This window comes from Trachemys scripta, chromosome 19, assembly GCF_013100865.1.
Source record: "Trachemys scripta elegans isolate TJP31775 chromosome 19, CAS_Tse_1.0, whole genome shotgun sequence".
Classification (NCBI taxonomy): domain Eukaryota; kingdom Metazoa; phylum Chordata; order Testudines; family Emydidae; genus Trachemys; species Trachemys scripta.
In genome coordinates, this window is record NC_048316.1 from 1,954,844 (window position 1) to 1,966,210 (window position 11,367).

The following is an 11,367-nucleotide window of genomic DNA, read 5'->3' on the forward strand; positions in this document are numbered from 1 at the left end:
GTGAAGTGAGTCCTACATGAGAGTCTGCCTTGGGGCTATGGTGCTGAGGGGACAGAAAGCTGTACGCAATGCTGCTTCTCTGGTTTGATTTCCCTCTCTACTGCCTGCTCCCTGGGAATGGTGCCAGCGCCTTTGCTCCCCACCAAGGGAAAGCTCAGCAGTGACACAGATCTCAGTGCCCCCAGGGTCAAAGCCTACCCTCTCCCTCAGTCCTGTGCCTTCCCCATGGCACAGACCACCCCCCCCCGCCCCCGCCCCCTGCCCCGACCTCTCCCCCCCCCCCCCCCCCCCCAGCCAGGCCCCTGCTCCCTGCCCAGACCCCTGCACAGGTAGCGCTAATCGATCCCAGAGATGCGGATGGCTAAGGGGTGTTTTATGGGGGAAATCTATTCGCTCAGTACTTGGCTAGCATGACCTGCGCTCTGCGTGCTTCGGGAGGGGAGGGGGGTTGGCACATGCGCGTTTGCGCGAGATGGACGCGGGGGTGTCGTCGGCGCATGCGCGAGAGGCACACGGGTGATTTGGCGCATGCGCGTCGCGCCGCCCTCCCTTTCTGCTTCTCTCGCTGCAGCCGCCATGGCGCCTGTGGTGAGTGTCCAACCACGCCGGGCCCGGGCCGGCCTCCCCGCGAGCTCCCCGCCCCGGCCCGACCCCCGCGGGCTCCGGCCCCCGGCCGCTCGGCGGCCCTGGCTCGGGGGTGGCCGGGGAGCCGGGGGGTGCGCGCCGCGGGGCGGGGGCCGGGGGAGGCCGCAACCCGGCTCCTCGCATCGCTTCCTGAGGGCCCGGGCGCCCCGGCCGCGGGGCCTTCACCCGCCGCGCCGGGGGCCTGTTTCCGGCTGCGGCCTGGCCGGCCTGGGGGCCCCCCGTTTCCTGCAGCCGCCTAGGGCGCCAGCCCCCCCGCCCCCGCCCGCGGCCCTGGGGTCCGGTCCCTGGCGGCCCCCGCCTCGGTTCTTCTGGGACTTCCCCTCGTCCCCCGGTTCACGGCCGCATGGAGGCGCCGGTCTGGCTCCCGAGGCTGGGGTGGGTTGAGTGCCTGGAGGAGCCGGGTGTAGGGTGACCAGACAGCGAGTGTGAGGAATCGGGATGGGGAGGGAGCAGGAGCCTATATAAGAAAAAAGACCCAAAAATCAGGACTGTCCCTATAAAATCGGGACATCTGGTCACCTTAGCCGGGTGCTGCGCGGTCCTGTCATAACCTGGCTCAGTGGCCCTGAGAAATTTGATCGGGACACGGTGCAGTCCTGTCAGGGGGTGTCATCCACGTTGTAACTAGGGCTTGGCACTGTTGTGAATGAGCTCTACCCTTTTTTCTTACTCACTGATATTAAGACACACCCTTACACCTAATGCCAAACCTTAAGGTTAAGTTTAGAATATGTAACCTGTGTAACTTTATTTCTTTTTAACTTTACAGAAGAAGCCTGCGACGAAAGGTGGCAAAAAAAAGAAGCAGGTCCTAAAGTTTACTTTGGACTGCACCCATCCTGTTGAAGATGGAATCATGGATGCAGCCAACTTCGTAAGTTTTAAATGCTCTAGGCCATCAGTGTTTCTTTAACTATAATGGAGTTTGCCACTAGGAGGTCCAGCAAAGGAATCATTTGGCAGCTATATGAAATGATTATGAAAATATATTTACTATAGCAAAAATCCACTGACTTGTTCTCTCCCGTGCATCACTCTCTAGGATACTCTCATATCCCCAAAGGTGTACATTAATGTTGCTGGCCTGCTTGGTCTTAGCCACTGCTAACTATGAATTTCTATTTCCTGAGCCTGTTTCCTATCCTGTTGGAAACTTTCCTTTTCTCTTTCCAGTTGTCTCCTCCCCATTAAGCTGCAGTTAGTGGCAACGGTGTCACCACTTTTAAAGCCTTACCTATGCTAGGTTTGGCAAAAAGTTTCTTGCAATGCAGTGGTGGGAAACCTTGTGTAGCAAAGGCTCTTATAGCAACTAGTGATTTTACCATTATGTTCTACAGATCTGCCTTGAGCAGGGTTGCACTGTATGGTGTTCAAAGGCAGATGGCTACAGAAGCTTATCTACAGCAGGGTTCCTACTATGACTATTACCAGTAGAGAAGCAATGTTGGGGTTTATCTAAAAATCTTACTGTAGAGGAGATGTTAATAAAAGGGTGGGCACTGGTTAGTGCTTGGCATTGAGAATTGGTAAATTTGAATTCACTCACCTTGGGCTGGCAGCTAAGTGGAACTTTGCAAAGTTAATGCACGATTCTTATGAAAGGAACTATATTTGCTTCTAGCACCTTTCAGATCCTGGCTGCTCTTCTGGGATAGTGAGGTAAACCCTTTCCATGCTGGATCTAAATCACACTAATTGTGTGTTCCCTGGGTAGCATAGTCCAAGCCTGATTGTATGACAAAACCTTTTGTTAGACTAGTATTTTATGGCAAAACTTTCAGAAGTTCCGTAGGCACTTAGATTCCCATATTTCATTGACTTACAGTGGTGTTTAGGCTCCCAAGCATGTAAGTCATTTTGATGCTTCTGAAAATTTTAGATAGTCTCTTAGGCTTTGTCTTGACTGAAAAATTGTCATGTTTTTGCCACAGGGCCAGCTAAATCAAGCTACAAGGTGTTGCCCTACATGTACACTAGGGGGAAAAGTTTGAGCTTCATTTATGTCTTAGATTGACCTACATTTGACCATTTTATCTAGTCAAGATGATGTCTAATAGTGTCTGTATTAGCAGTCCTGTCACATTTGACATTGGAAGCCATATACACACATTTCGTTCAATCTTGACTGAAGGGAAACTATCAGTATTTTGCTGATATGGTTATGGCCAAACAATAACTGATGCATGAAGTGTGAGACTCCAGTTAAATATGGCAGGATTTCTTGTGATTCTACATGCAGGGTCCATATTTGTTCCAGTTTGCACCCGCTGTAATAACTTAAGTCAGTGATGATAGATGAGGACATGAATGATGTGAAGTCAGTGCAGAATTTGACCCTAAGTGAGAGGACTATTGTGGTGACATTAATTGCATAAATTGTCTGGTTCTCTTGAAGTGGTTTACTGTGTCCACACAACAGGCAAGTCCATGCGTAGCACAATGTACACCTTTGGTTGCACCAGTGTTTTCTGGGGCATGTGACTCACTTATCCCATAATCCTCGGAACAAGGGCTTTAGGCTTACTTTCAGATGTGAGGCAAACATTGTGTAATGAATTTAGGACAACTGAACCTTTATGCAGCTGGGAGGACAGTGCTTTGGGGGCTTCACCTGGTCAGGACTAAAGACTTTCTCCCAGATATTACAACCAACCATTGCAACTTTCTGTAAAAAGCATAGACTCTATGCAGAAGTTGCAAGTTTGGGCTGTTCGTTGCAATGGTTTTGCCTACTGTAAATTTGTAGAATAGTTTTAGCACTGTTGGACTGCTATACTTAGCCAGGGAAACCATGTTCAAACAGTGCTAGCATCCTTCTGAGATTTAAAAAAACCCCCAAGTTTTAAAGTGGATTTATTTAATATAAATTCTTTGTAGTGATGATTGGGATCTCTCTTGGATAGATGTTCTGCACTGCAAATTTAAGTCACATAAGACTGTGTCTAAATTAAAGCTTATGTTCGCAGAATTTATATTGCTCAGGGGTGTAAATAAACCTCCCCCCCAGCGACATAAATGTCACCGACATAGCGCTGTCCACACTGGCGCTTACGTCGTTGGGAGAGCTTCTCCCATTGACAGAGCTTCTGCCACATGCTGAGGTCGTTTTATTATGCTGACAGGAGAGCTCTTTCCTGAGTGTCTTCACCAGAGGTGCTGCAGTGCTGGCACTGCCGTGCTGTATGTGTAGACATGCCCTATGTTATGCTGACGTGCAGCCACTGCAATAATTGAATTGGTTTTACACGTTCACACTATGCTCCTTGTGTTGACAGTGCACATCCTCACCAGGAGTGCTTGCACCAATTTAACTGCCAGTCTGGGGCACTGTGGGACAATTTCTGAAAGGCAGCAACAGTTGATGTATGCAACGCAGTGTCTACACCAGTGGTTCTCAACCTGTGGCCCAGTCAGCACACAGTTGCGGCCCATGTGACATCCTCAGGGCCACACAGGTAGTATTGGATGCGACCCACAATGGTAAATAGGTTGAGAACCGACACTGTGTTGACCTAACTACACCGGACCCTTGCTAGAACGCGGGATTTGGGATCCATGGCCACAACCGCATTATATGCGAGTTCGTGCTATATAGACGCGCGTTCTAGCGAGGGTCCAGTGTACATTGACTTAAGTGCTATACCTCTTGTGGAGGTGGAGTTATTAAGGGGGGAGGGATAGCTCAGTGGTTTGAGCATTGGCCTGCTAAACCCAATGTTGTGAGTTCAGTCCTTGAGGGCGCCACTTAGGGATCTGGGGCAAAATCAGTACTTGGTCCTGCTAGTGAAGGCAGGGGGCTGGACTCGATGACCTTTCGGGATCACTTCCAGTTCTATGAGATAGGTATATCTCCATATATTATATTACAAGTTGGTGTTGTGGGCAAGTTACATTGCTGGGAGCTACATTTTAGTGTATATGCTTACAGCAGGGGTTCTCAAACTGGGGGTTGGGACCCCTCAGGGGGATCATGAGGTTATTACATGGGGGGTCATGAGCTGTCAACCTCCACCCCAAACCCTGCTTGGCCTCCAGCAGTTGCTATGTGAAAGGGGTCACCAGTTCAAAAGTTTGAGAACCACTGGCTTACGGAGTTAAGTTGATGTAAACTGCCGTACATTGACCTAACTCTGTAGTGTAGACCAGGCCCAACTCTTTACAGCAGAAGTTTCTGGCTACTGAATTACGTTGTGGCTTTTCAGCTGCGTGGAGTGCAGTTTGTAGTGTTGTGTTGGAATTTTCTTGAACTGAATGGTCTTCTTCCTTTGAATTACCTTCATATAAATAGTTGTGAAATGTCCTGCGTTCTGTGAGCTTGCTACAAATGCAGTCATTGATCCGAAGCCAACAAGTGGCTTTAGAAACTAGGCCATATAGTTCTGACTTCGATGAACTATATTTTCTATTGGTTCGCTAAATTAATGCCCTCTGATTGGGATCATTGTGGAAAAATACTAGAATTGTTTGTAACCCTGACATTTCTTGGAAATACTGGGGACTTTTTCAATGGCCCTGCGTTTTTTTTTTTAATGTAGTTCTGAATGTGTAGATATTTCTTATTCATGGCATATCTTCCAATGATTTCTATGGAACTTTATTTAAGACTTCAAATTTAACACTTTTTTATACTATACCCATTTCATAGATCAAAAACAAGATGCTATGAGGTGGTGGAGGTGATTGGATGGAACAATGCATTTTGATTGCAACACAGTGCCTATTTAATTTATTTAAGTTCTTACCAGAAATGTAGGTGACAGTTGATTCATCTAGCTGATCTGATCGTCACATTAGGATTATAATAGAATACTGAAGGTAATCAGACTTCAGATTTTTTATAACTTTGACATCCTGGTAAAATACTAGAGTTTCAAATTTATAATGTAGACACCTTCTATTTTCTTCCTGATCACTATTTTGCTATTGGTTGTGGAGCCTCCAACTGGATAAACTTTCAATAGAAGATGGCCACTGCTGTATTTTCTTTGCCTGCATAGTGGCATATGGGATTTCAAAGGCAAAAGGAAATGGGCTAGCTGAAATGTGTATGGGACACTTCAGTAGGATTCTTATATAATTACAATCTCTTAGAAGCCTTTTTGTATGCTCTTTATCACTAAAAGTGAGATGTGAAGTTAGGAAAGTAAGTTTTATAAAGGTGGTCATTAAGTCACCTCTTTATTGTGGTTTAAACCTTTGTAGGAACTTGAATCCTTATAACCTTATTTTTGTCAGATATCCAGAAAGGTGAATGCCTAAGACTGGTGAATACGTCCAGGCATCAAAGGCCTGATGGATGTTGCTCACTATAACTGTGATTCTGCAATGATTTGTGCATGTGCTTAATTTTAGGTACCCGAGTAGTCCCATTTAGGCCAGTAGGACTAATAGTATTAATCTTTGTAGGATCAGGGCCAAAGTCTTTGGGAGGAATATAGTAATCATTTCCTTTCAACGTTTGATGTGTGAGGAAGACACTTTAACCAAAAGCCAGACAAGTTTTAAAGTAAATTGGGGGAAAATGCTCTTTTATCTTACGTTTTGGATGCTAGGAAGTTAGTGGAGACATTTTGCCCTTCAAGGCAGAGAGACTTTGACTATAACTCTGACTAACAAATCTTACCCTTATTTTGTAGGAGCAGTTCTTGCAGGAACGAATCAAAGTGAATGGAAAAGCCGGTAATCTGGGTGGAGGTGTGGTGACCATTGAGAGAAGCAAGAGCAAAATCACCGTAACTTCAGAGGTGCCATTTTCCAAGAGGTAAGGGAGAGGAGGCATTGTATATTTATTGGAATAATGTAAAGGGAATGTCTAGCTAAAGGGGTTAAGGAGTGGGATACAAAGCCTTTTCTCTCTGGAAGGCTAGTTCCAATCAATCTCAGGTTGGTAATGACAACAGCCATCAGATGGTAAATTTCAGTGGTGTTTATGATGTCACAAACCAGATTCTAATGTACTGATATTGATGCAACAAACATCAGTCACCATTGATGTTGTTTGGCCCCCTTTTGGCAGTCTCAGCTAAGGGTCTGTGGAGTTCGAACTTCCTGCCCTCTAGGTCAGCCTGGAGTTGTGTTAGCAAAGAGGATAGTGAGAAGGTGTTTGTGGCTACTGTCTGTGCTGTACCTATTCTGTGCATAAGTAAATAGGCTTCAGTAGATTAGAGGATCTACTACAAGTGCAAATATCTCCAGTGACTGGATGGAGAGGGCTCCAGCAAATATCTGCACTGGATACTAGATGGAGAAGGCTCTGAGTTACTACAGAGAATTCTTTCCTAGGTGTCTGGCTGCTGGCTCTTGCCCATATGCTCAGGGTCTAACTGCCATATATGGGATGGGAAGAAATTTTTCCTCAGGTCAGATTGGTAGAGACCCTGGTGGTTTTTTGCCTTTCTCTGCAGCATAGGGCACAGATCACTTGCAGGTTTAAACTTGCAGTGTAATTGGTGGATTCTCTGTAACTTGAAATCTTTAAATTATGATTTGAGGATTTCAGTAACTCAGACAGAGGTTAGAGGTCTATTACAGGAGTGGGTGGGTGATGTTCTGTGGCCTGCAATGCGGAGGAGGTCAGATGTGAGATGATCATGATTGTCCCTTCTAACCCCCTATGAGGACTTCACAGTTCACGATTGTCATTCTGTATCTTTTGCTAAATTTACTGTAGGAAGACCATGGTTTGGTCTTTTAGAGTGACAATTTAAAAGACGCCGATGATGACAATTTGAACAGTTATACCATTAGGAGAGTTCTCTCACACTTCGTTTAGAACTCTTGAGTGTGTCACCAAGAGGCAGGTCACTTTCCTAATTGACAAATATCACATTCATAACAGTTTTCTTCTCTACTAATGCTTTCTTTTTTATGCCTAACTCTGACCCTCTGGGTCCTCAGAATCTCTGCCATTAAATACTAATATATTAGAAGATCTTACATCTCATTACTACAAGATGAAAACAAGTCAAGACAGGCCTATCTTGGAGAGGATTTGGGAAATGGCTTTCAGCTCCACTGGTGAACTGCACATGTGGTTGGTTATGCACAGTGACTGTATTTCTGTTCCTAAACAAAAAGCTTCATTAGAGTTTTAGAGTGGAAGATGTTTCAGTGGAGGCCAGCTGATGCCTAATAAAAAACTTATTTTATTTTTACACAACAGTTTTACAACTTCCTAAAATATCTCAAAATAAGGCTAGAAATGAAAACAATTCAGATGATTCCCACTACTATATAATCTTCCATTTTCTGGTCATCCTACCGGACTTCAGCCTCCCACCCAACCTTTATACTGTCCCTTAAAAATTATTTTTTAAAAAAGCAGGTAAAGGTCAAAACTAATTACTGGGAGACATACATTTTAATTATTCAGTGGAATGATTTCTTTTTTATTTAGGAAGTTAACAGGTTTACAAATCTTTGACATGTAATATCAGAGACAAAACAATAATTACATTATGCAGCAATGCAATCATCAGTTCTCTCTATTTAACATGGTGTTACCATTTTATAAAATGAGCATTGTTACGCTACCCACAACATGTTTTTGGTAATTTTATTAAATTGATTGAAATCTCTGATTGCATTTATAACAAAGCAGGCATGTCTAAAAATACTCTCACTGGAACCATTTCTAATAATCTAATAGGCTCCTCTTCTGTCTCCTCAAATCCTGCATCAGTTATTATCCTTCTAGAATGTAACAGCAGCATTCCTGGAAGCAAAGTACTAACGTCAGGACCCAGCTGAACTTGGTTCCATTTAGCTGCTTGGATGTACAATCTTATTTTGACTTGTAAATTGTATAAAATAAGTGAGATTAAAAGTAGGACATACCTTTCAAATGACTTGTGTAGGTGCTGATATTTTAAACTTCATCCGCAGTCTTCAGAAATTGGTGATAAACAATGACCAATTTACATTTATCATGATTAAATTTAGTATTTGGTACTAATATTTAAATGAAGACATATGCACATTCTGAAATAGACATTGACACCTAATTTGTTTGGGGCTAATTTTCTAAATAGCTGATTAGGCTGCTGAGTAATTTTTTTGAATATTGATGTAGAAAATAAATTAAATGAAGTCCTTCCTTTTAAAGGATGGTCTAGTAATAACACAATATTCATAATTCAAAGACGTCTAAATTATGAAAAAAACCATCTTTGGGGGGAAATGTATACACTACCAATAAATCAAAAATACATTTACGTGTCTTATCTGTCTGTCAGCAAAGTACTTAAAATCATTGACTTTTATCAGTTACACATCGTCCAGTGTATTTTTCATACAATAGTTGTCTCTTTGAGGCCTTACACTGAGCAGTCCCTGCCTACACCATTGACCTCATCTACTTTCTTGTTCCTTTTGTCCCCATTTGCCAACAAAGCTCACCTTGATACCCTCCTGTTGTCATCTTTATGCCTTCTTCCATGCTGTCCCCTTATGCCTGGAACCCCCTTTCATCCGATTTGCCCAACCTCCACCCTTGTCTCAATCCGATCCTAAAGACTCATTTCTCTAGACTCACTTACAAGATATAAATGTTTTTACTCTTCCAAAATTAGCAAGGACTAGGCCGAGGGGAAGCTTGAGACTTAGTTCCATGTTTTTATATATAAAATGTGTGTTCACACATCACCTGATTATTTTGCATGTATGTTGCCTACCCTGTTGTGCTCTCCTTTTACTATTGTAAGGTCTTTGAGGCAGGGCGAGTCTCCTGCATGTCAGCACAGCAACTAGCACATTATGAGCACTACTGCGATAATGACTTAGTAAAGAATTGAAAAATGTCAGTTGGTCCATTTCCCTCAGAGGTTTTACACCACCTCTTGTTAAACTTTATTTGATAACACAGAAATTAAACGTAGTCCTTTTCCCCCTTGTTATTTCTTGTCAGTGTGAACCACTTTGGCTTAGAGAGGAAGAGAACTGCTAGCCTTTCTGCATTGTGTGGCATACCTCTGTTACACAAGATTTATTCTGTCGTCCATAGTGTCTCATTCCCAGAATCCTCTGGTTTTAATGTATGTTATTCTGCTGTAATTACTTCAGTGATTCCAATGGGAGTTTTGCTTAAGTAAGGCCTATAGAAGTTGGCTCATGGTATCTAAGCTTGGCTGGAATGGATGGTTAAATGTGCTTTCTTTTTGTATTTGGAGAGCATTCTTTGTCTTGTGGGTGCCCTCTTCTAAAAGATGTTTTGTGTTTAGGGCTGTGACATGGCGTAGCTTGGGCATCCTCTCATAGGGAATTGCTTTATTTTCTCAGGCACCGTTGTGTGTAATACAAACTGTAGCCACTTCTGCAGTAATATCATGCTTTTGGCTTGCCTTGCAGGAGTGTAATTTCTCACACAGGTGACAATTCTTTTTCTTTTAAGAAAAATTGTTTTTAAAACTGCTTGTCAAAACATTAATGGAAGAGACAATTTGTCCTTTTAAGGTGAGTTAGTGGTAGGGTCCCACAGGGGAGTGTCTTCAGAAAAGACAATATTAAATGCTGCTATTAGGCAAATGTTGCAGACCTGAAAATGCAAAAACACTTTCAACCTACACATTTTCTTTGTTTCTGAAAAAGTAAAATGGCACGTTACAATCTACATCATTACAGCCAATTTTCTTATAAAGTGTGAGAGGAAAATGTTAAGACAAACTCCTGTTTTTTGTTATCAGAGGTGAAAATGAAAGACACTATTAAATAATGCAAGGTAGGGAAATTCAATTAAATAGCATACAATTTCAAGAGCATGTAATGTAGAATGAGTAATCTTTATACAGTCTTCAGTTCAATTATTGGCTGCCTTCTTTCCACAGATATCTGAAGTACCTTACTAAGAAATATCTGAAGAAAAACAACTTGCGTGACTGGCTGCGTGTAGTTGCTAATAGCAAGGAAAGCTATGAATTGCGATACTTCCAGATTAACCAGGATGAAGAGGAGGAAGAAGAGGAGGATTAAATGCATGTGGATCTGGAAATATTTTGTACATTAAATTTCCTTCAATAAAACGTGGGGAAAAAATGTTAACTTTTCTGTGTTTTCCAAACTCTAGACATCGGGAGCTCTTCCAGTTGTTCAGATTACGTGGTGACCACTATAAAGCCTACTTCTTCATATCTATCTACTTCATAGATAAGGTTTACAGTTTCCATTATAAGGATAATGTTCAACTCCCACTATCCCAACTTTCAGAAATTTTCTCATTACTCTTAATTCAGAGAATTTGTTCAGAAAATCTGAGGTTCCTCATAAAGGGGATATTAAGTTTTCTCCTTTTATTGGAGAATAGAGATTTCCTCTTCATTATAGTAACGCTCCAAGTACAGCAATACTTAATGGTCTTTTTTCAGATGCTTTATAGCTTGATTAAAAAGTGTATGCTGAAATTTGGTAAGCGATCTGGAAAAGATCATCACTGGGATCAGGATTTATCCCAGGATCTGATACTTTTAAGGTAAGTAAAGCCTAGGCCTAATATTCTCTGGTGTTCATCTAACTCACTGGCCTTGCTTTGTTTTAATAAAGTCCTTAGCTATGGCATAATTTTTTTAGTTATAGGGGTTGAGATTTTCAAAGCTGACAAGGAGATTTTGCCACAGCTCCTCTTCATCTGAGTGGAGTTGTGTGGCTAAATACCCTAGGTGGCTTTGAAAATTTTAGCCAGTAACTGCCCTTTTATGTTGTCAGACTTAAAACAAATTAAATATTGAGATA

The 11,367-nt window shown here is 42.7% G+C and overlaps 1 protein-coding gene across 1 annotated transcript; it reads left to right on the forward strand.

The window, feature by feature from the left end:
• Positions 1-472: 472 nt before the first annotated feature.
• On the forward strand, positions 473-10,680 carry RPL22 (ribosomal protein L22). The gene is made up of 4 exons (XM_034753425.1): positions 473-588; positions 1,415-1,519; positions 6,282-6,406; positions 10,467-10,680. The coding sequence occupies exons 1-4, from the start codon at positions 529-531 to the stop codon at positions 10,609-10,611; spliced, it is 435 nt and encodes a 144-aa protein (XP_034609316.1). The 5' UTR covers positions 473-528; the 3' UTR covers positions 10,612-10,680.
• The last annotated feature ends 687 nt before the right edge of the window (positions 10,681-11,367 follow it).

What these genes read in the sequence shown, in the direction of transcription:
- RPL22 (XM_034753425.1), top strand. Translation starts at nt 529, where the DNA reads ATGCGCGTCGCGCCGCCCTCCCTTTCTGCTTCTCTCGCTGCAGCCGCC. An exon ending in CAGCCGCCATGGCGCCTGTG is followed by an intron (nt 589 to 1,414) that starts GTGAGTGTCCAA and finishes TTAACTTTACAG; the next exon opens with AAGAAGCCTGCGACGAAAGG. An exon ending in GAGGTGCCATTTTCCAAGAG is followed by an intron (nt 6,407 to 10,466) that starts GTAAGGGAGAGG and finishes TTCTTTCCACAG; the next exon opens with ATATCTGAAGTACCTTACTA.